General features: G+C 43.7%; 1 protein-coding gene across 5 annotated transcripts in view; it reads left to right on the top strand.

Moving 5' to 3' along the window:
• The window catches only part of LOC121568324 (serum response factor), a 66716-nt gene that overhangs the window by 31296 nt on the left and 9663 nt on the right, over positions 1-25757 (top strand). For 4 of the 5 annotated variants that reach the window (XM_045222979.1, XM_045222948.1, XM_045223022.1 and 1 more), the window contains exon 2: positions 8479-8745. In XM_045222979.1, the coding sequence (XP_045078914.1) occupies positions 8479-8745 (267 nt within the window). The remainder of the gene's footprint in view (positions 1-8478; positions 8746-25757) is intronic. The other variant, XM_041878887.2, reaches the window with a different exon arrangement.

The following is a 25757-nucleotide window of genomic DNA, read 5'->3' as shown; positions in this document are numbered from 1 at the left end:
CCCCACTGTATGTAAATACAGCTGATAGACCCGAATGGACCCGACTACGACTCTGCATAGCCTAAAGCATATTTAATTTTTGCATATTTTGACATATAGAAAGCCTAGCCAACATATAAAGACTAATTCATTAACCAGAAGAGCAACTTAGCTGATAAACAAAAAAAATGGACACCCGGGTCCAGTCTGGTCTAGACCCGGACCCGTTAGACCCGACCTGTACCCTATGTCGAGTTGTCCTCGGGTCCATTCAGGTTCGGGTCTGATTATTCTCTGGTCTGTCCGGGTCCCCATTTTTGTTATTTTATAAACGAAATTGGGGGGTTCATTCGGGTCAGGTCTGATTGTCCTCTGGTCTGTCCGTGAAGACCTCTACAGGTTACTGGGCGGAGGCCGGCTAGTGGTGACTATTTAACAGTCTTATGGCCTGGAGATGGAAGCTGTTTTTCAGTCTCTCGGTCCCAGCTTTGATGCACCTGTACTGTCTCCTCCTTCTAGATGGTAGCGGGGTGAACAGGCCGTTGCTCGGGTGGCTGAGGTCCTTGACGATTTTCTTGACCTTCCTGTGACACTAGGTGCTGTGGGTGGCCTGGAGGGTAGGCAGTGTGCCCCCGGAGATGTGTTGGGCTGACCGCACCACCCTCTGGAGAGCCTTGCGGTTCTGGATGGTGCAATTGCCGTACCAGGCGGTGATACAGCCCGACAGGATGCTCTCAATGGTGCATTTGTAGATGTATGTGAGTGTCTTAGGGGCCAAGCAGAATTTTTTCAGCCTCCTGCCTCGTTCTTCAACGTACTATCTGTGTGAGTGGACCATTTCAGGTCCTCAGTGATGTGCACGCCAAGAAACTTGAAGCTTTTCACCCTCTCCACTGCGGCCCGTCGATGTGGATGGGGGAGTGCTCTCTCTGCTGTCTCCTGAAGTCCACGATCAGCTCCTTCATTTTATTGACGTTGAGGGAGAGGTTATTTTCCTGGCACCACTCCGCCAAGGCCCTCCCCTCCTCCCTGTAGGCTGTCTCGTCGTTGTTGGTAATCAGGCCTACCGCTGTTATGTTGTCAGCAAACTTGATGATTGAGTTCGAGAGGTGCGTGGCCACGCAGTTATGGGTATCAGAAGTAAAAATACAGCCAGACTGGCCTGCTACTGTGCCTTTCTAGACCTTAAACTGTTGAGTAGACCCACGACTGATCCAAATGGAATGAAACATTCAAATCACTGGGCTTTTGCGCCATTATTCAAATGAAATCTTCACTGCAACCTAGAGTAGAATTTTGTACTCACTTATAAACAATAATGCAATTATGCATTGCATTGTGGTGTTGTAGGCTAGTCTAGGTAGGATAATTGTATTGTCCCTCAACAAGATCAATAGGGGAGCTTTTTGTCTTCACTGTTCTTTCATGCAACAATGATGCACCTGGCCTCTGCGCTGCCTATCAGCTATATTTGTTCTTGTGCATTCATATTGAAAATGTATGCAGCTTTGAATGCTTTTATGTGTGGTATGATTGCTAGTTCAGCCTATTGCAAATCTGTAGCTCAGTTGGTAGAGCATGGCGCTTGCAACGCCAGGGTTGTGGGTTCGTTTCCCACGGGGGGCCAGTATGAAAATGTATGCACTCACTAACTGTGAGTCGCTCTGGATAAGAGTGTTTGCTAAATGACTAAAATGCAAATGTAAATCTGGACAAACAATCCACCTACCACTATTGTCACTATGAATGGTGGATAGAGGGCAGGATAGACAGACTGTTGATCTCTGATATAGTAAAAGGTACCGCATGGAAAAGTGTAGTGCATAATGCAAGTACCAAAACACCTTTTATATAGGGGAGGCGCATACAAGCAGGTGAGGAAATGTGCCTAGGATGGAAGACATTTTATATAGTAAACCCTGTAAAAGAACGAATGTAAAGCAGGGAAAAAACACACTACCCTCCCCTGTGCCTAAGAAAAAAAACACAGCCCTCCCCAAAGCAAAAATGTTGATACCTATTTTAGCTTAGTTCAACTGTCATACTCTATCAGAACCCAAAATATAAGCTTGTTTTACTCCAATGTTGGTATACAAAGTAAAAGTAAACGAACTCTATACAAAACACTGTTAAAACTATAATTTCGATATCCTGGATGGTCAGTCCGTGCATCCAAAGCTCTGTTTATGAATTTAATTGGTTACATTTCTCCAGCTCCATCCCACTTTTTACTGAAACAACAGGGGCGAGGAGGACGCTTTGTTATTGTTTCAACTGCTGATTGCCTCTTTAAGAATACATTTGATGTATTATCACTTCATTTCATGTTTGTCTTATGAAAATCTCACTTACGAAGCTATTTTAAACATGACTATGGAGTCATTACCATCTACATTGGTGGCCATTTTGAATTCCGCTTCCTGGTTAAGGTTTGCAATGAGCACCCCTTCTAGGATGTTTTCATATTGCAATCGCCATTGCACTACACACTGCCCTATCCCACCTGGACAAGTGTAATACCTATGTGAGAATGTTGTTTAATCAACTACAGCTCAGCCTTCAACACCATAGTGCCCTCCAAGCTCATCACAAAGCTCAGGGCCCTGAGTCTGAACCCTGACGGACCGACCCCAGGTGGTGAAGGTAGGCAACAAAACCGCTCCACCACACTTATCCTCAACACGGGGCCCCTAAGGGGTGTGTGCTTAGTACCCTCCTGTACTCCCTGTTCACCCACGACTGCGTGGCCACGCAGGACTCCAACACCATCATTAAGTTTGCTGACAACACAACAGTGGTAGGCCAGATTACTAACAACGACGAGACAGCCTACAAGGAGGAGGTGTAACCTCAATGTCAGCAAAATGAAGGAACTGATCGTGGACTACAGGAGACTGCAGCGAGCATGCCCGACGGGGCCGCAGTGGAGAGAGTCAAAAGCTCCACGTTTTTCACTGAGTACCTGAAATGCTCCCTCCACACCGACACTGTGGTGAAGAAGGCGCAACAGCGCATCTTCAACCTCAGCAGGATGAAGAAATTCGGCTTGGCCCCTAGGACCCTCCAAAACTTCTACAGATGCATCATCGAGAGCATTCTGTTTGGCTGTATCACAGCCTGGTATGGAACTGCACCGCCTGCAACCGCAGGGCTCTCCAGAGGGTAGTTAGGTCAGCCCAACACATCACCAGGGGCACACTGCCTGTCCTACAGGACATCTATAGCACCCGGTGATACAGGAAGGCCAAAAAGATCATCAAGGACCTCAGCCACCCGAGCCACAGCTTGTCACACCCTGCTACCAGACGGAGACCGTACAGGTGCATCAAAGCTGGGACCAAGAGACTGAAAAACAGATTCTATCTCCAGCCCATCAGACTGTTGAACAGAACCTCCACCCGGTTCCCTGCCATGCACCTTAGACACTGTCACTAGCCGGCTACTGCACGGTACTCTACCATGGATTTTAGTCTACTGCCTATAGTCATTGAACACTGATCACTTATTAATTATTATTGTTCTGAAATCGTTTCTGTAGTTGGAAACAGATAAGAGTAGCATTCCTGCAATATTTTGTTAGCTTTATTTCTCAGAGAAAATACAATTAATTGATTACACAGTTTATAGGTACATACTGTATTCTCAACTAATCCTATAAACCACTACTGTAGATACCTTTTCCTACTTGTATATTGTCCATACTGTCTATACAGTGGGGGGAAAAAGTATTTAGTCAGCCACCAATTGTGCAAGTTCTCCCACTTAAAAAGATGAGAGAGGCCTGTAATTTTCATCATAGGTACACGTCAACTACGACAGACAAATTGAGAAAATCACATTGTAGGATTTTTAATGAATTTATTTGCAAATTATGGTGGAAAATAAGTATTTGGTCACCTACAAACTGCAAGATTTCTGGCTCTCACAGACCTGTAACTTCTTCTTTAAGAGGCTCCTCTGTCCTCCACTCGTTACCTGTATTAATGGCACCTGTTTGAACTTGTTATCAGTATAAAAGACACCTGTCCACAACCTCAAACAGTCCCACTCCAAACTCCACTATGGCCAAGACCAAAGAGCTGTCAAAGGACACCAGAAACAAAATTGTAGACCTGCACCAGGCTGGGAAGACTGAATCTGCAATAGGTAAGCAGCTTGGTTTGAAGAAATCAACTGTGGGAGCAATTATTAGGAAATGGAAGACATACAAGACCACTGATAATCTCCCTCGATCTGGGGCTCCACGCAAGGTCTCACCCCGTGGGGTCAAAATGATCACAAGAACGGTGAGCAAAAATCCCAGAACCACACGGGGGGACCTAGTGAATGACCTGCAGAGAGCTGGGACCAAAGTAACAACGCCTACCATCATTAACACACTACGCCGCCAGGGACTCAAATCCTGCAGTGCCAGACGTGTCCCCCTGCTTAAGCCAGTACATGTCCAGGCCCGTCTGAAGTTTGCTAGAGTGCATTTGGATGATCCAGAAGAGGATTGGGAGAATGTCATATGGTCAGATGAAACCAAAATATAACTTTTTGGTAAAAACTCAACTCGTCGTGTTTGGAGGACAAAGAATGCTGAGTTGCATCCAAAGAACACCATACCTACTGTGAAGCATGGGGGTGTGGAAACATCATGCTTTTGGGGCTGTTTTTCTGCAAAGGGACCAGGACGACTGATCCGTGTAAAGGAAAGAATGAATGGGGCCATGTATCGTGAGATTATGAGTGAAAACCTCCTTCCATCAGCAAGGGCATTGAAGATGAAACGTGGCTGGGTCTTTCAGCATGACAATGATCCCAAACACACCGCCCGGGCAACGAAGGAGTGGCTTCGTAAGAAGCATTTCAAGGTCCTGGAGTGGCCTAGCCAGTCTCCAGATCTCAACCCCATAGAACATCTTTGGAGGGAGTTGAAAGTCCGTGTTGCCCAGCGACAGCCCCAAAACATCACTGCTCTAGAGGAGATCTGCATGGAGGAATGGGACAAAATACCAGCAACAGTGTGTGAAAACCTTGTGAAGACTTACAGAAAACGTTTGACCTGTGTCATTGCCAACAAAGGGTATATAACAAAGTATTGAGAAACTTTTGTTATTGACCAAATACTTATTTTCCACCATAATTTGCAAATAAATTTTCAACACTACGTAGTTATCAAGCCGTGCACTTGGGTATTGACCAAGCCACCCTGACACACACACATATAGACCTGGGATGGCTGAGACAAGCTCGCCACACAGTTCTTGGTACAGCGAGACATCCTCTGTCATTGAATTATGGTGAAAATCCATTGGAAGTGCTACTGAGCGCTGCATGCTCTATGCGCTCCATTTCTAAGAATATTTCTGCAGAGCCCACTGAAGCTGAATAATAAAATGGTTGAGTGAGTCCAGCCAACCACAGGTCTCATCTTCGCTGGTTTTCAGAGCATGCATACATTTCCAGAGGCTGGCTGTCTTTGATTCGTTCGCTAGACACCTCAGCTCTAGAGGTGAAGCCTGCACTGGAAAGTGTTACGGACCCAGAGAAAGCGTGTTGGAAGTTGCTCATACCCTCCCTGCCCTTCTACCTTTATTTATTTTTCCCTTTTTCTCTCCAATTTCGGGAGGCGAAGGTCGAGTCTTGCGTCCTCCGAAACATGACCCGCCAAACCACACTTCTTAACACCCGCCCGCTTAACCCCGAAGCCAGCCGCACCAATGTGTTGGAGGAAACACTGTTCACCTAAAGATAATCAGATGAGTAGCTTCAGCATTGTCCAATTGCTACATTAAATGAATACAGTACATCATATATGAAAATGAGATGACCAGCCAATAATGAACAAAGTAACGCGTTACCACACTTCCAAACCTTGTGACGTTTGAAAGTTCCTTGAAAGCTGAAAAACGTGCCACCAAAACATAAGCATCCTACACTTTACCGATGACTGAAGTAAATCAAAAGGCTCTCTTGTGGAGTGCACAAGGTTCACTCCAAGTGCAACAATAAATCTGTGTGAGAATAGCACATGGTGTGGGTTGCATATCTGATGCAAGACCTTTGCTGTATTTGTGGGACACTACACGACTGGCCTCAGTGGCCTTGTGGTTAGTGTCCACCCTGAGTTTGGAGGGTTGGGAGTTTGATCCCTGACCGAGTCATACCAAAGACTGTAAAAATGGGACCTGATGCGTCCCTGATTGGCACTCATTATTAAGGAGATAGATTGGGGGTAAGGCCCTGTGATAGACTAGCATCCAGTCCAGGGGGTGTACTTGTACATCAAGCTGCCTCACGCTACAGAAACAGGAGATAGGCTCCTGCTCCTATGAGCTGTTCCGGCTCGCTCGTGCAAGGTTACTTACTTACACAACTGAAGGTGTGTGTGTGTGTGTGAAGTCTGGTGTAATGAATGACAAGGCGGGTCAGCTCATGTTCTAATGTTTCACAGCTTGTGAGAGGAGTCATTGATCATGTGCTCCATTTAAGATCTACAGTGCCTTCGGAAAGTATTTAGAGCCCTTGACTTTTCCCACATTTTGTTACGTTACAGCCTTATTCTAAGATTGATTAAATTGTTTTTTCCACATCAATCTACACACAATACCCCATAATGACAAAGCAAAAACCGTTTTTTAGAATTTTTTGCTAATTTATTAAAAATAAAAAACTGAAATATCACATTTGCATAAGTATTCAGACCCTTTACTCTGTACTTTGTTGAAGCACCTTTGGCAGCGATTACAGCATTGAGTCTTCTTGGGTGTGACGCTACAAGCTTGGCACACCTGTATTTGGGGAGTTTCTCCCATTCTTCTCTGCAGATCCTGTCAGGTTGGAAGGGGAGCGTTGCCTCACAGCTATTTTCAGGTCTCTCCAGAGATTGTTCGATCGGGTTAAAGTCTGGGCTCTGGCTGGGCCACTCAAGGACATTCAAAGACTTGTCCCGATGCCACTCTTGCGTTGTCTTGGCTGTGTGCTTAGGGTAATTGTCCTGTTGGAAGGTGAACCTTCGCCCCAGTCTGAGGTCCTGAACGCTCTAGAGCAGGTTTTCGTCAAGGATCTCTCTGTACTTTGCTCCGTTCATCTTTTCCTTGATCCTGGCTAGTCTCCCAGTCCCTGCCGCTGAAAAACATCCCCACAGCATGATGCTGCCACCACCAGGCTTCACCGTAGGGATGGTGCCAGGCTTCCTCCAGACGTGAAGCTTGGCATTCAGGCTAAATAGTTCAGAGAATCTTGTTTCTCATGGTCCTGAGAGTCTTTTGGTGCCTTTTGGCTAACTCCAAGTGGGCTGTCATGTGCCTTTTTTTACTGAGGAGTGGCTTCCGTCTGGCCACTCTATCATAAAGGCTTGATTGGTAGAGTGCTGCAGAGATGGTTGCCCTTCTGGAAGGTTCTCCCATCTCCACAGAGGAACTCTAGAACTCTGTCAGAGTGACCATCGGGATCTTGGTCACCTCCCTGACCATGGCCCTTCAGCTCTAGGAAGAGTCTTGGTGGTTCCAGACTTCTTCCATTTAAGAATGATGGATGCCACTGTGTTCTTGTGGACTTTCAATGCTGCAGAAATGTTTGAGCCTCGACACAATCCTGTCTCTGAGCCTTACGGACAATTCCTTCGACCTCACGGCTTGGTTTTTGCTCTGACATGCACTATCAACTGTGGGAGCTTATATAGACAGGTGTGTGCCTTTCCAAATCATGTCCAATCAAATGAATTTACCACAGGTGGACTCCAATCAAGTGGTAGAAACATCTCAAGGATGATCAATGGAAACAGGATGTACCTGAGCTCAATTTCGAGTCTCATAGCAAAGGGTCTGAATACTTTTTTTTTTTTTGTAATAAATGTACAAACATTTCTAAAAACCTTTTTTCCCTTTGTCATTATGGGGTATTGTGTGTAGATTGCTGATTTTATTTATTTATTTTTAATCAATTTTAGAATAAGGCTGTAACGTAACAATGTGGAAAAAGTCAAGGGGTCTGAATACTTTCTGAAGGCACTGTACATGGTTATTTCGACCCCTTTACTTTCTCTCCCTTACAACCAAGACACCCGTCGCAAGGAACTTATTCATTCTCACTATATCACAGTCTATTCTTGGACCCTTATCTCATGTTATTTTAGCTACATTTGTGCTATACGTTAGAGTTCACCAGGGAGGTATTTTTAGAGTTGCTGTGTGTTTCTTGGCTAGTTGGCTACAATTTTAACCTGTTATCTGTGGGTAACACCATCAAGAACTATGTTTTTTCCTATTCCCATTGAGTATTGTCTATGTTGGTAAGGAAAGTTTAAAAACAGTTTGTTTCAGTTATTAAGAACGTGGTTGGATGTCAGCTTACCCTGTTTATTTTGGCACATTGCTCCGAGACTGATGTTGATGCTCATGCTAAAACTGAAGCTAATATGAATGTTGATGTTGAAACTGATATTGGATGTTAATGCTGATTCTAAAGCTGTTTTGGATGTTGACATTGTCCTCTCCCTCCCCGCCATGACAGGCCTATGAGCTCTCCACGTTGACAGGAACCCAGGTCCTGCTACTGGTGGCCAGCGAGACAGGCCACGTCTACACGTTCGCCACGCGGAAGCTCCAGCCCATGATCACCAGCGAGACGGGCAAGGCCCTCATCCAGACATGCCTCAACTCTCCGGACTCCCCGCCCCGCAATGACCCCTCCACTGACCAGCGTATGAGCGCCACGGGCTTCGAGGAGACGGACCTCACCTACCAGGTGTCTGAGTCAGAGAGCCTTGGGGAGACCAAGGTGAGTTCTGCTGCTGCTCTTCACCATAAGGACCAGGGTCGTATTCATTAGGCAACAAACATTTAAAAAATGGACTGAAACAAGGAGGGAGTACATGAACTTGACCAATAAGAAATGCTCATTTTCATTTTCCGTTGCAAAACTTTTTGCTATAGAGTGCCCTAATGAAAATGACCCAGAACAAACTGGCTTTGGAACAGGAACAGAACACATCTGCATGTTCTGCTCATCAGTTTACCTGTACTGTACGTGCTGTCCGGTTCCCAAGTGTTTACAAAGAATGGCATTGCTACTTATTTGTTTAAATTTTTTTTGTGAACTGTTGACTGTGTTTCGATGCTAAAGGAATACAGTAATTGCAGTCAACATAGCCGCTTACTTAAAAAATATATAGCACCAGAGAGCTACTATAATAGATTCTCAGTCAAATCTCCCCAGAATATTACAGCCAAGCACAGCAGAGGAGTACTAGACTAGTTCATCAGATTCACATTCAGTTATGGAAACTCAGCTTACTGGTATGTATAGAATGAGCTGCGGTTTGTCACAGGTTTTAAACCTCTGTGTCAAACTCAAGGCAACCTCTTTTGGCTTGTTGCTCGCGGTTTTGTTTGATTGTCTACTAAATATTTTTTAATTGGCTCAAACAGCCTGGTTACGTCTCTTGTGGCAGGAAGCAGGGGTGTAAAGACAGACCAAAGTAGTGGAACACGAAATCACTCAACAGGATGGATTAGAAGTTATCTTCACTCTACCTCGCTGAACTTTGTCACAGAAAAGCCTCCAAACCCCTGTCTATAAACCTGTAGATCAAGGCAGGTCTGGGTTGTATTAAAAGGAGAAGGATACAGCCGGTTGTATATATGTGTGGTTGTTTTTTTTATATTAAGATTTATTCATGTCATGTCCCATAATGAAATACTATACATATGTTTTAATCTTTTGAACAAATGTTTTTTTTTCTTAATTTTGCATGCTGATCCAGCATGAGCACCTCACTCTAGTTCCTCACTGTATCAGTGGAAGAAGGGTTTTTCATGAGAAACTCAATATCGCTATTCTAACAGTGCAGTGATATACCTGATACTGTTCTAAAAAAGTAGTAGGCTTTGTGATGTGCAGTGGAAAGAGATTACAATGTTTTAAAGCCATTTGGACATTCTTTATAGTCAGATGTGCTTCATTACCCAATGGAACACTGTGCTGTTGTTGCTCACACAGTCATGTGCTAGCCACCAGGATTTCCTCCGCTGTTGACTTGATGCAAGTACACTCCTTTGAAGAGGACCATACCCTATGTGCTCATTTAATGTTTTCACAAGCCAGTTACTTGCTGTCTACCTTGAGGATGGTGATCAACCTTTTGGGTTGTTAAGTCACTAATGCCCGCTTCACTCATTGGTAAAAAAAAAATGTATTCTGCCTCCATGGCCATATATGGTATGGTTTCCCTGCCTGTTCTCTTGGCTGAGGCTCCTCACATTCCTTATAAGCTGCAGCTGTCTTTGGAGTCCTGCAACAGTGATGTGGTGGTGGGTTGTATGTACATTTGAGTGGGGGGATGGGGGGGTGTAGATAGGGATGTATTAAAGAAGCCCAATGGAATGGAAACATTTGGCTGTTATCAGTGATATGTCCCCTTGGATGTCATTGAGACTTTGAGGTTGGTTGGTGATGTTTCCAGGAACTTGGGTCTTGTGCAGTTATTGTGTGTGTGTGTGTGTGATGAGTATGGTTTGTCATTGTAAAGGCCATCCAAGTTTAATACATGTGGGGATAAGCACTCATATTGTTAGACCCTGGCAGATGGTTACTGTAGCCATGATGAACTCTGGATCCTTTTGCTTTAGTTTTCAAGGCTGCTGCTTTATGCTTCCCTGAAGTATCTAGATACCACTGGTCTTGAGAACAGTATGTCATATATACTGTAGAAACTACTCTAAACATTTCACCTTTTGGTCTGGTTGGTGGAGGGAGAGGGGGGAGATGAAGGGAGGGCCGGGTGCAAGGTGAAGCAGAAGAGTTAGGTCAGCAGTAGCCACGTGACAAGATGCAGTTGAGCCATGCTGCGAACATCATGTGACATTTGGAAACCTGTCGTAGCTTAAGATGTGTTTACTACTGTACATCATATGATTATTTCTGACCACTCTCTTTCAATAGGTTTTCTCTGCATCTGTCACTTCTGGCTCCTTTAGCTTTTTGTGTATTTCTCTGTTCCGTCTGTTAGTGGGGTGAAGTAAGTTACTCAAGACACTGATCTAAGGCAAGTGTTTTTCTCCATAACAGTTATAGTTAGGATTTGGGGAGGGTAAACTGATCCTAGATCTGTGTGTAAGGGTAGCATCCTAGTGATGCCATGCTCCCTCTCTTGCTCTCGCTCCCTCTCTCTCTGCCTGGCTGCTAGTTCTGTCGTAGTTGTAATTGGGGTGGTTTTATTTGTTCCCAGCCGTCGTTAGTGCAGATTGTGTTTCCTCACCACCACTGTTATAACATTGTTGCATTCTTCTCACCAGAGCTCCCACACAAAGACACCACTAGGCAAGAGAATGCCAACTAAGATTTAAAATGTTTTTTTTCTAGATATTGGTGATCAATTAGTTAAGTTGTAAATATTTCCCGAACTTCCCCAGAAATAATTGCCAATCAGGGATGAATAATATTGAATTATAATGTCGATAGAAAACTGCTGTAGGAGAATGTCGTTTTTCTACTTCTGCTCTCCCACCACTGTACCACTGTGTCTCTCTGGACAGAAGGTGAGCTTTGCCTTTGGAGGGCTGCAGCAGGGCAAGGGGCTAAAGCATCCTGTGACAATTGAGTGTCATTGAGATAATGGAAAATTAATTTGCTCAGATATGCAGCCTTATCACAAGGTTACTCCTAAACAGGGTGTCTGGTGAAAGGGAGAGGGGGAGATGGACACAGAGAGAGGGAGAGGGGGTCTGTGACACATTTAGTGGAGGTGGGTGGATGGGGGGGGGGGGTGAGAGCAATGTGTCGCTGTGCCAGAGAGGGAGGGCTGCGACGTTCTGTCACCCCCCTTATTTTACAGCGAGCAAGTGGACAGGTCAGCTGCCATTGGCTGCACCTCCTACACTTGGGCTGCCTTGCCTTTTTTAGAAATCCCAAAAGGAGCCGTGAATTCCATGTTGCTGGCAGGGTGCCAGTGCGCGAGTTTCGGAGCCAGCAAATGGGAGATTATTAGGGGGACAGACAGCCACCAGTGAAGTTGTAGCTAGCTACAATGGGCACTCAAAGCAGAAAAGGGGCTGAAGTAGTGGTGGGCTGCCAGTTGCCACCTTCATTTGGGATTTATTTAACCTCCCATGAATACTGAATCATCTCACAAGCCCCCATGGAGGTCTATGGAGTATGGACCCATTCTCCTTTCCCTTCACCTTATCCATGATCACAACATTACTTATAGTTTAATAGACAGGCCATCGTGTGTTTGTGTGTGTGTGTGTGTGTGTGTGCGCCGTGCATGCGTGCTGTGCATGCTTTAAGTGGAAATTTGACCATGTCTGTGTGTGTAACAATTATTGGTAATATCTCTCCTGGCTTAAGTAGTATAATAATGTTCCTCAGATGTAAGAGGGTATTTAAGTACATGCATTCTCACTGGAGGGGGCAGACTGATACGTTATCCCAGAGAGGACCCACCCATCCATCCATAACTCCTGTCCCAACTAGTACAGCCTGTTTTGTTTTTTTACCCCAAACAATAACTTTGGACGTAATTTGTTAAATCCTGTTGCTGCTCCATTATATTAAGTGGTGTGTTTCTCTGCGTTAGTCTTGGTTTCCTTAGAGATGGTTGCAGTGCTGGAGATGAAGTAAAGGAGTAGGGGGTGTGGGGCCTGAGGTTCCATTAGTGACTAAGCTTCTCTCACAGAGGTCCCATGGAGAAATGACAAAAGCATGTAGTGCATTGGTTGTACGCCCTTGATAAATAAATGCAGCTGTGTGACGTGAGTACTGTTTGATAGAATGACAGAAAGAGACAGGGTTCAGGTAGAGAATAAAGGGAACTGGAGGAGAGTTTCAAGAAAATGTAATGCTGCTCTGAAATCCTGTCGTTGATTTGTAGTTGAAATCTGGTTCAAATTAGTGTATTTCACCACTTTTAGTGTTTACAGCCAAAAATGTAACTGATGTTCAACATCAGTATGTTGAAAAGAAACTTGGTTTAACATATTTTTTCAGGTTGGTCTGAACCAAAAGCCGATGCAGATATTATGGTTCAATCAACCTGTGGTGAGGAATTCAGAGCAGAAAGTAGAGGCAGAGGGAGATGGTCAAACAAACATGTTTGAGGAACAATGATAAGTGGGCCATAGAGATAGCGTGGCTGGACTGACAGAGTATTCGTGACTGATGGCAATATCTGACTGACTTCTATTCGGTCCAGTGCCCCATTTCTGTAGGAGTTTCCTGCTCAGACAAAGACCTGTGGAAAATGTGATTGCGTCATGTTGATAATGATGTGTCTTACATGGCCTACCATGTCTTACAGCATGATGGGCTGCCCTATAGTAAATCGAGTATTTTCAAATAATGTGGCCGAATCAACTACTTCTATTTTAAGTATTTCAAAGTATTTTCAAATAGCCTACTTGTTTCAAATACCCCTAGGAACAAACAGCAGTGTTGTAGTACTCGAGTCCGGTCTTGAGACAACATTTTGAGTCGTGTCAGATACATTTGTACTTGCCTTGACTCGGTCTCGGACAGTGAGGACTCGTAATTTCTTCCCGAGACCAGCGGAGTAAAAAAACTCATAATTATCAGCTTCCATTCAGTTAGCACATACAACCGCTTCACCAGGCCAAATACAGTGGGGGAAAAAAGTATTTAGTCAGCCACCAATTGTGCAAGTTCTCCCACTTAAAAAGATGAGAGAGGCCTGTCATTTTCATCATAGGTACACGTCAACTATGACAGACAAATTGAGAAAGAAAATTCTGGAAAACTACATTGTAGGATTTTTTATGAATTTATTTGCAAATTATGGTGGAAAATAAGTATTTGGTCACCTACAAACAAGCAAGATTCCTGGCTCTCACAGACTTGTAACTTCTTCTTTAAGAGGCTCCTCTGTCCTCCACTCGTTACCTGTATTAATGGCACCTGTTTGAACTTGTTATCAGTATAAAAGACACCTGTCCACAACCTCAAACAGTCACACTCCAAACTCCACTATGGCCAAGACCAAAGAGCTGTCAAAGGACACCAGAAACAAAATTGTAGACCTGCACCAGGCTGGGAAGATTGAATCTGCAATAGGTAAGCAGCTTGGTTTGAAGAAATCAACTGTGGGAGCAATTATTAGGAAATGGAAGACATACAAGACCACTGATAATCTCCCTCGATCTGGGGCTCCACGCAAGATCTCACCCCGTGGGGTCAAAATGATCACAAGAACGGTGAGCAAAAATCCCAGAACCACACGGGGGGACCTAGTGAATGACCTGCAGAGAGCTGGGACCAAAGTAACAAAGCCTACCATCAGTAACGCACTACGCAGTGCCAGACGTGTCCCCCTGCTTAAGCCAGTACATGTCCAGGCCCGTCTGAAGTTTGCTAGAGTGCATTTGGATGATCCAGAAGAGGATTGGGAGAATGTCATATGGTCAGATGAAACCAAAATATAACTTTTTGGTAAAAACTCAACTCGTCGTGTTTGGAGGACAAAGAATGCTGAGTTGCATTCAAAGAACACCATACCTACTGTGAAGCATGGGGGTGGAAACATCATGCTTTGGGGCTGTTTTTCTGCAAAGGGACCAGGACGACTGATCCGTGTAAAGGAAAGAATGAATGGGGCCATGTATCGTGAGATTTTGAGTGAAAACCTCCTTCCATCAGCAAGGGCATTGAACATGAAACGTGGCTGGGTCTTTCAGCATGACAATGATCCCAAACACACCGCCCGGGACAACGAAGGAGTGGCTTCGTAAGAAGCATTTCAAGGTCCTGGAGTGGCCTAGCCAGTCTCCAGATCTCAACCCCATAGAAAATCTTTGGAGGGGAGTTGAAAGTCCGTATACCCAGCGACAGCCCCAAAACATCACTGCTCTAGAGGAGATCTGCATGGAGGAATGGGCCAAAATACCAGCAACAGTGTGTGAAAACCTTGTGAAGATTTACAGAAAACGTTTGACCTGTGTCATTGCCAACAAAGGGTATATAACAAAGTATTGAAAAACTTTTGTTATTGACCAAATACTTATTTTCCACCATAATTTGCTAATAAATTCATTAAAAATCCTACAATGTGATTTTCTGGATTTTTTTTCTTCATTTTGTCTGTCATAGTTGACGTGTACCTATGATGAAAATTACAGGCCTCTCTCATCTTTTTAAGTGGGAGAACTTGCACAATTGGTGGCTGACTAAATACTTTTTTTCCCCACTGTATATACACTCCTTTCTTGAAACATTAATACCTGCAGTCTTTATATCTATTATAGACATGTTTGCACAGTGGCAAACCTTTTGGACCTTCAGTGTGTGACAGGCTTGTGTTGCTGAAAGGACAGCAACGGTAATACCAGCACACTCATGTAGGAGAGTGCACTTTTTGTAAAACACAAATGGCCAGTGGCGTAGTGGAGGCTATACGCAGGTATACGCCGTATACACACTTTTTTTTTATGGGCATTGCGTATACTCACTACTTAATCCCAACTGATGCGTATCAAAGTAGTGTAGTGGAGGGATACGACTTAGCAATTATGTAGTACAATAGGGAAATCATGCACAAAGTAGCCTACACAATCGCAAAGCACGCACACATAGCCTAGTTTCAGCTGAATATCATCTGCAGGCAGCAAGAGTGTACAGCTCAACTGGTTTTGGCATGGAACAGCTCACAGAATATATATATATTTTTTTAAACGGTCCCACCCATTACAAGTCAAAATGTCATTGGTTTAATCCACTGTCACTCCAAAATGTTGCCCTAATACAGTTGAATGGCAGATGCTTTCTATCTAGCTTCTGATGGCCTAGCCAATGGATGACTTAGCTAGCTAGATTTATCTCCCCAGAGACCACTAAAGAAAAATCCTGATTGGATCTTTTTTTCCTCTTCAATGTTAACGCTTTCCTTTCCAACAAAAACTGAAGAGATTAAATCAGAACATCATTGAAAAGAATAATGTAATTAGAATTATTATTATTTTATAAATCCTTAGGCCTTCTCTGAAGGCGTAGAAGGCCCTCATTGTTCCCCACTGTGTTTGGGGTAGTAATAATTTGTAATAATTTGTACTCCTGAGTGGCGCAGTGGTCTAAGGCACTGCATCGCAGTGCTAACTGTGCCACTAGAGATCCTGGTTCGAATCCAGGCTCTGTCGCAGCCGGCCGCGACCGGTAGACTCATGGGCGGCGCACAATTGGCCCAGCGTTGTCCAGGGTAGGGGAGGGAATGGCCGGCAGGGATGTAGCTCAGTTGATAGAGCATGGCGTTTGCAACGCCAGGATTGTGGGTTCGATTCCCACGGGGGGCCAGTATAAAAAAATATGTATTCACTAACTGTAAGTCGCTCTGGATAAGAGCGTCTGCTAAATGACTAAAATGTAAATGTAGAGTGGCTCTATTTTCCCTCAGCATGCATTTTTTCACCATTCTGAATGTCTAAAGAATCCATATGTTTTTCGGAAATATGAACACAGGACATTTTAAACTGTTATTATGGTGGCGATTTGACAGAATTACAATCATGGTGTTGAATTGGACTCTTTCATGGTCTCTGTCTTGACTCGGTCTCGGACCCCTTGTCCCCCTCTCGGTCTTGACTCTGTCTCACCCCCCCTCCGGTCTTGGTCTTGACTCGGACTCGATTTGCTCTGGTTTGGTCTTGAATTGGTTTCGCTTTAGGTGGTCTTGAACAAAACATTGCCAAACAGACCTGGGTTCAAATGCATAGCGTATTTAAACATTTGTATTTGAAAATACACTTATCTGTGTATTTCAGTATTTTCAAATAGTTTCCAATATTTGTCTACTTGTACTTTCAAAGAAAAATGGTCAAAAATACTTACTACGAAATGTATGTGAAAGTAATTGAAATACTTAAAGTAGTATTTGAATCCCAGGCCTGTACTGAAGCAGTGTCCGCCCTGAGATTGTAAGGTTGGTGGACTTTAAAATTGGGACCCAATGTCTCTCTGTTTGGTATTGGGGGTAAGGCCCTGCGACAGACTAGCATCCTGTCCAGGGGATGTACTTCATCAAGCTACCTCACACTTCAGAAACAGGAGATGCACTCCTGCCCTAATGTTCAGACAAGGCTTACTTAATGCTACTACTGAAGCAGGATGCTTTTGAGTTTCACAAGAATGCAGTCTTCTTCTCATACCGCTCCTGTCAGACCAAAGGGCTGCGACATGACATCTGTTCAGGCTGTGGCCTGTGGCTCCTCACGCCGGCCAGCCTCCTGTCCTGTCGTCCCAGCTGGTGTGGAAAGGGTTAACTCCCCTCCCGAGGTGCTCTGGTTACCCCCTCCCACCAGCTGTCTACTGCCCCCTCAGCTGTTCATGCACTCACCCTTGTCCTCTCCCTGTCCCAACCCCGGCCCGCATGGCCCTCCCTCCTGAATACCTTAGACACTCCTCACATTCACCCCCTGGTCTCGCCGGCTAACAACTGGTCATCAGTGCTCATGCTCATCACCCTGTCACTCTCTCCTTTTAGCCCCTGGCTAAAGCAGTATAGTAGTTATTCAGTGCTTTTTGGGCTATGCCTCTCGGGTCGATATATCTCTGTTGAATTGATGTGATTGAACCCAAACACTAGAGGCACAGTGGTCTCTCGTCTAGACCTACTGTTATCCTATCCCACACACACAGACACACATGCACTTAAATAATGGCCATATGATAGACACACAACTGTGATTACATGATATGATGGCACATATTGGCTAGCCTAAATTATGTATCAATCAATTTTTGCTCTCTAGTAACCTCGACCCCAGGCTCAATTGCTACCAAGCCGGGCTGCGGACGAGATTAGCTCTCTAGTAGAGAAGCAGCATGACACACCTCTCACGCCCCCTCCCCCTTTTCTGTTTAACTAGAGAGGGAAAGGACCTTGGCCTAGCAGAGCTCCCTCTCTCTGTGTGGATTAGACTTGTGGTTTGGAGAGGATGGACACTGCTCTGCTTTGCATTTGTATCAAGTTTATGCTGCTCCCTTCTGTCTGTTTGGCAGTCAGGAATACTCATTTGTCTAGTCTCTGATAAGGAGCATGTTTACAAATGATAAATGTCTGGTAGTGGTCACTACTCATATACTATGCGTTTTGGTATGTAGATTATATTCTCAATGGAAATATTTGAGAATAGATGTAATTTATTGAACCTCTGCAACTTGAGTTTGTGATAGTCCCAAAATACCCCCCTTATTTTCCTGTCTGCGACTTGGGACTGTGGGTTTATGTTAGTGTGTGTGTGGGTGGTTGCAAGCATGTGTGTCTCGCCCACGTGCAGATTGTGTGTGTGCGTGTGAGAGAGGGGAGGGCCTTATCAGTACAGCTTCTGTAGTCCATGGTGCATCCAGTACCTCTCACCCACTCAATCAGTCACATATAAAAACCAACAGGGGTGTTACTCAGGTTTGCTGCTGCTGCACTAGCCTGCACTGTTCACAAATCACATTTTATATGCCTCCCGAGTGGTGCAGTGGTCTAAGGCTGTGCCACTAGAGATCCTGGTTCGAATCCAGGCTCTGTCGTAGCAGGCCGCGACCGGGAGACCCATGGGGCGCCGTGCAATTGGCCCAGCGTCGTCCAGGCTAGGGGAGGGAATGGCCGGCAGGGATGTAGTGTATGTATAATGTATGCACTAACTGTAAGTCGCTCTGGATAAGAGCGTCTGCTAAATGACTAAAATGTAAAATGTAAATGTCACATGCTTCGTAAACAACAGATGTGGACTAACTGTGAAATGCTTGCTTGCTTACTTACTTACTTATGGTCCCTTCCCAACAATGCAGAGAGAAAGAAAATAGAGAAATAATAGAAAAGTAAAACACTACTACTACGCTGTTCTGTGAAGGGAGTAGTACACAGCGTTGGACGAGATCTTCAGTTTCTTGGCAATTTCTCGCATGGAATAGCCTTCATTTCTCAGAACAAGAATAGACTGACAAGTTTCAGAAGAAAGTTATTTGTTTCTGGCCATTTTGAGCCTGTAATCGAACCCACAATTGCTGATGCTCCAGATACTCAACTAGTCTCATGAAGGCCAGTTTTATTGCTTCTTTAATTAGCACAACAGTTTTCAGCTGTGCTAACATAATTGTAAAAGGGTTTTCTAATGATCAATTAGCCTTTTAAAATGATAAACTTGGATTAGCAAAACACAACGTGCCATTGGAACACAGGACTGATGGTTGCTGATAATGGGCCTCTGTACGCCTATGTAGATATTCCATAAAAAATCAGCCGTTTCCAGCTACAATAGCCATTTACAACATTAACAATGTCTACACTGTATTTCTGATCAATTTGATGTTATTTTAATGGACAAAAAAATTGCTTTTCTTTTGAAAACGAGGACATTTCTAAGTGACCCCAAACTTTTGAACGGTAGTGTAGGTAGGGATGAAAGTGACTAGGCATTTAGGATAGATAATAAACAGAGTAGCAGCAGCGTATGTGAAGAGTGTGAAAGTGTGTCTGTGTGAGTGGCGTCAATATGCATGTGTGTTTTGAGTGAGTGTGTGTGTTGGAATGTCAGTGTAGTATGTATGAGTGTGTGGGTAGAGTCCAGTGAGTGTGCATAGAGCCAGTGCAAGAGTCAGTGCAAATTTTTTTACTGGGCCGTACGCACTACCCTCTATAGCGCAACGCGGTCGGATGCCAAGCAGTTGCCATACCAAGCGGTGATGCAGCCAGTCAAGATGCTCTCAATGGCGCAGCTGTATAACTTTTTTGGGATCTGAGGGCCCATACCAAATCTTTTCAGCCTCCTGAGGGGGAAGAGGCATTGTCGAGTCCTCTTCACGACTGTGTTGGTGTGTTTGGCCCATGATAGGTCCATAGTTATGTGGACACTGAGGAACTTGACGCTGTCCACCTGTTCCACTACAGCCCCGTCGATGTGAATGGGGGCGTGTCCGGCCCTCCATTTCCTGTAGTCCTCCTTTGTCTTGCTAACGTTGAGGGAGAGGTTGTTTTCCTGGCACCACACTGCCAGGTGTCTGACGACCTCCCTGTAGGCTGTCTCGTCGTCGTCGGTGATCAGTCCTACCACCGTTGTGTCATCGGCAAACCTAATGATGGTGTTGGAGTCATGAGCGGCAACGCAGTCATGTGTGAACAGGAAGTACAGGAGGGGACTAAGCACGCACCCCTGAGGGGCACCGTGTTGAGGGTCAGCGTGGCGGATGTGTTGTTGCCTACCCTCAACATCTGGGGGCGGCCTGTCAGGAAGTACAGGATCCAGTTGCAGAGGGAGGTGTTTAATCCCAGGGTCCTTAGCTTAGTGATGAACTTGGAGGGCACTATGGTGTTGAACGCTGAGCTGTAGTCAACGAACAGCATTCTCACGTAGGTGTTCATTTTGTCCAAGTGGGAAAGGGCAATGTGGAGTTCAATAGAGATTGCGTCATCACTAAAAATAATCACTAAAACAGAGCTCACCCGAAAATAAATATTAGACACTATTAAAACATTAGAGCAGAGAAAAGCACCAGGAATAGACTGCTTTCCCATAAAATTCTATTTAACATTTTGGCATAAAGTAGCGACCCTATTTACACAAATGACAACACACGTCACTCAATTCAGTGCTTCCTAGTTCCATGTGTCAAACAGTTATTTCAGTTATATTAAAACCAGGAAAATCTGGAGAGTCCCCTGCTGATTACAGACCCGTAAGTTTAATAAATTGTGACAATAAAATAATAGCAAAGCTCATAAGCAATAGAATGGCAAAAGTCTTACCAGACTTGATACATATCAATCAAACTGGGTTTATTAAAAATAGACACAAACAAATAAAAGAACATGTTTCAGTTTAATGCAATACGCTAAAAAACAAGATATATAGATTTATCAATTGGCTTTCGACCGTCTTGAATGGCCTTTTCTGTTCAAAACTTTGGAATCCAGCTTTCCAGCTGAAATAATACATTTGATAAAAAATATTAATGACATTTCCTAAAGTAAAAATATACACAAATAATACATCTGATGAAATTGCTTTAGAAAGGGGCACAAGACAGGGATGTCGCCTCTCCCCCCTCCTGTTTGCACTGGCAATTGAACCGCTTGCAGAAAGAATTAGACAGGACCTAAACGTAACAAGTATTGGTAAACATGAATATAAACTAAACTTAATTGCAGATGATCTCCTGATATACGTGACCAATAGTGAAAACTCAATGCCCCCCTTGCTAAGCATATTTTCAGAATACTCTAAAATCTCAGGATATAAAATTAATGTGGAAAAAAACGGAAATAATGGCAATAGGAAAAATAATAACTAATGATCCTTTAAGTGGACCACAAAAAATATCAAATACTAAGGATTCTTAATAAGTCACAACAAACAACAAATATATAAAGATAACTTTATTCCATTACTTAACTATATGAAATGGAATAATCTTCCCATAAACCTCTTCAGAATGGCATGGCTCCCAAAGTTTTTATATTTATTCTCGGTAATATCAATTACCCCACTGAAGACATTCTTTACAAAAGTATACTCTGTCATAACTGACTTTATATGGGCAAATAAAACTCATAGAATGAAAAGGAAAGTTTGACATCTTCCTGAGTCTGAGGGTGGTTTTAACCTTCCAGACTTAGAATTGTATCAACTCGCCACCCAGGGCTTTTATTTGCGACATATAGTTAAATGCACTAAAGAGGAACAATAGGTACATATTGAAGATGTGCATGCTCATCCCCAGAATATTTTCACATGTCTATTTTCAAAGGATAAAGCTAAGAACATTAACAACTTCATAGTTAAGAACACTATAACAATATGGAAGAAAATGAAACTTATTCTATAAGAACCAATATCACTCCCTAAAAACACAACCCTTTGGAACAATCCTTGGATAGCATTTCAGAATTCACAGATAAATTGGTCCACATGGGAAACTAAAGAAACTGTAAATGACTTGGTAATACATTTATTTCCATGATATAATTCTAAAAGCAATTTTGGACTGACCAATGTAGATATTTTCAAATACAGTACATGCAACTTAAGTTTCATATCATTTTTATTTGAAATATTTTGGACATCAGAGCAAACTTGAGGGAATCCTATTTGAGTCAGTAAAGGATATTCATATGATAGGTAAGATATACAAAACCTTGTAGAGAGCCTATCCAACTGACAATCTTTTAGAACAAAAATATAAACTTATAAACTATTGGAACCAAGACTTTAAAATAACTGATGGAGGGAATGTTGGAACATAACCAACGAAATTACTGTTAACGAAAATGTGTGCTTAATCCAGTATAAATGAATGTATAGAATTTACTACACGAGACAAAATTCACAAATTCTACAGCACAACGGCAGAGTCATTTCTGAAGTGTAAAACTAATAATGATTCAATAATCCATGCCTTCTGGGAATGCTATGAAGTCCAAAAGTTATGGGTGGAGTTAGAAAGTTGGCAGTCAGAAGTATTACAATGTAAATTAACTTTTTATCCATCTGTCGGCATATTTTAAGACATGGTATATCAGGGTGCAGTGAGATACTGATGGGTTGGACGATACTTTTCTCGTCAATCATCTTGAAATAACGTATACAATTTTTAACACAATGGAATGGTCAAATGCTTTATTATCAAAATGTTGAAAGTGTGTGGGCGACGGAGAGAAACAAAATGGTGCAGTTTGATGCCATGTGGCGGAGAGTGACGCGGTCGCTGGAGATGGGGGTGTGAGCAGGTGGATCTTGGCAGGGGTGATGTTGTGGATGTTTGTGAGTGTCTATATGTTGTCATGTGTATGATTTTGTATTGTAAAATATATACAGTGCGGGAAAAAAGTATTTGATCCCCTGCTGATTTTGTACGTTTGCCCACTGACAAAGAAATTATCAGTCTATAATTTTAATGGTAGGTTTATTTGAACAGTGAGAGACAGAATAACAACAAAAAAATCCAGAAAAACGCATGTCAAAAATGTTATAAATTGATTTGCATTTTAATGAGGGAAATAAGTATTTGATACATCAGAAAAGCATTACTTAATATTTGGTACAGAAACCTTTGTTTGCAATTACAGAGATCATACGTTTCCTGTACGTCTTGACCAGGTTTGCACACACTGCAGCAGGGATTTTGGCCCACTCCTCCATACAGACCTTCTCCAGATTCAGGTTTCGGGGCTGTCGCTGGGCAATACGAACTTTCAGCTCCCTCCAAAGATTTTCTATTGGGTTCAGGTCTGGACACTGGCTAGGCCACTCCAGGACCTTGAGATGCTTCTTACGGAGCCACTCCTTAGTTGCCCTGGCTGTGTGTTTCAGGTTGTTGTCATGCTGGAAGACCCAGCCACGACCCATCTTCAATGCTCTTACTGAGGGAAGGAGGTTGTTGGCCAAGATCTCGCGATACATGGCCCCATCCATCCTCCCCTCAATACGGTGCAGTCGTCCTGTCCCCTTTGCAGAAAAGCATCCCCAAAGAATGATGTTTCCACCTCCATGCTTCACAGTTGGGATTGTGTTCTTGGGGTTGTACTCATCCTTCTTCTTCCTCCAAACACGGCGAGTGGAGTTTAGACCAAAAAACTATATTTTTGTCTCATCAGACCACATTACCTTCTCCCATTCCTCCTCTGGATCATCCAGATGGTCATTGGCAAACTTCAGCGTGGCCTGGACATGCGCTGGCTTGAGCAGGGGGACCTTGCGTGCGCTGCAGGATTTTAATCCATGACGGCGTAGTATGTTACTAATGGTTTTCTTTGAGACTGTGGTCACAGCTCTCTTCAGGTCATTGACCAGGTCCTGCCGTGTAGTTCTGGGCTCATCCCTCACGATCATTGATGCCCCACGAGGTGAGATCTTGCATGGAGCCCCAGACCGAGGGTGATTGACCGTCATCTTGAACTTCTCCCATTTTCTAATAATTGCACCAACAATTGTTGCCTTCTCACCAAGCTGCTTGCCTATTGTCCTGTAGCCCATCCCAGCCTTGTGCAAGTCTACAATTTTATCCCTGATGTCCTTACACAGCTCTCTGGTATTGGCCATTGTGGAGAGGTTGGAGTCTGTTTGATTGAGTGTGTGGACAGGTGTCTTTTATACAGGTAACGAGTTCAAACAGGTGCAGTTAATACAGGTAATGAGTGGAGAACAGGAGGGCTTCTTAAAGAAAAACTAACAGGTCTGTGAGAGCCGGAATTCTTACTGGTTGGTAGGTGATCAAATACTAATGTCATGCAATAAAATGCAAATTAATTACTTAAAAATCATACAATGTGATTTTCTGGATTTTTGTTTTAGATTCCGTCTCTCACAGTAAGTGTACCTATGATGATAAATATGACGGACCTCTACATGCTTTGTAAGTAGGAAAACCTGCAAAATCAGCAGTGTATCAAATACTTGTTCTCCCCACTTTATGTATGTGTATATATATATATATATATATATATATATATATATATATATATATATATATATATATATATATATATAGAAAGAAAAAAAATGAGAGATTGTGTCATCTGTGGATCTGTTGGGGCTGTATGTGAATTGGAGTGGGTCCAGGGTGTCTGGGATGATGGTAATGATGTGCGCCATGACCAGCCTTTCAAGGCATTTCATGGCTACAGATATGAGTGCTACGGGACGATCATCATTTAGACAGGTTACCTTGGTGTTCTTGGGCACAGGGACTATGGTGGACTGCTTGAAAAATGTAGGTATTACAGACTGGGTCAGAGAGAGATTGAAAATGTCAGTGAAGACACTTGCCAGCTGGTCAGCGCATGCTCTGAGTACACGTCCTGGTAATCCATCTGGCCCTGCGGCCTTGTGAATGTTAACCTGTTTAAAGGTCTTGCTCACATCGTGATCACACAGTCGTCCGGAACAGCTGGTGCTCTCATGCATGGTTCAGTGTTGCTTGCCTTGAAGCGAGCATAGAAAGCATTTAGCTCATGGCTGTGTTTCCCTTTGTAATCCATAATAGTTTGCAAGCCCTGCCACATCTGATGAGCGTTAGTGCCGGTGTAGTTGGATTCGTTCTTAGTCCTGTATTGTCGCTTTGCCTGTTTGATTGTTCGTCGGAGGGCGTAGCGGGATTCCTTAAAAGCTTCCGGGTTAGTGTCCCGCTCCTTGAAAGCGGCAGTTCTAGCCTTTAGCTCAGTGCGGATGTTGCCTGTAATCCATGGCTTCTGGTTGTGATGTGTACGTAGTGTCACATCGGATGAGTCCCGGAACATATTCCAGTCTGTGCTAGCGAAACAGTCCTGTAGTTTAGCATCTGCTTTATCGGACCACTTGTGTATTGAGCGCGTCACTGGTACTTCCTGTTTGAGTTTTTGCTTGTAAGCAGGAATCGGGAGGATAGAGTTATGGTCAGATGTACCAAATGGAGGGTGAGGGAGAGCTTTGTATATCTCTGTGTGTGGAGTAAAGGTGATCTAGTGTTTTTCCGCCTGTAGTTGCACAGATGACATGCTTGTAGAAATGATGTAAGACTGATTTCAGTTTACCTGCATTAAAATCACTGGTCACTAGGAGCGCCGCCTCTGGATGAGCATTTTGTTGTTTGCTTATGTCCCTATGCAGCTCATTGATTGCGGTCTTAGTGCCAGCATCGGTTTGTGGTGGTAAATAGACCGCTACGAAAAATATTTTGGTAAATAGTATGGTCTACAGCTTATCATGAGGTATTCTAACTCAGGTGAGCAGAACCTCGAGACTTCCTTAATATTAGAGATCACGCACTAGCTGTTGTTAACAAAAAGGCGCACACCACCCCCCTTGAGCTTACCCGACGCTGCC

The sequence above is a fragment of the Coregonus clupeaformis genome, chromosome 1 (assembly GCF_020615455.1).
Source record: "Coregonus clupeaformis isolate EN_2021a chromosome 1, ASM2061545v1, whole genome shotgun sequence".
Classification (NCBI taxonomy): domain Eukaryota; kingdom Metazoa; phylum Chordata; class Actinopteri; order Salmoniformes; family Salmonidae; genus Coregonus; species Coregonus clupeaformis.
This window is presented reverse-complemented; position numbering and strand designations above follow the sequence as displayed.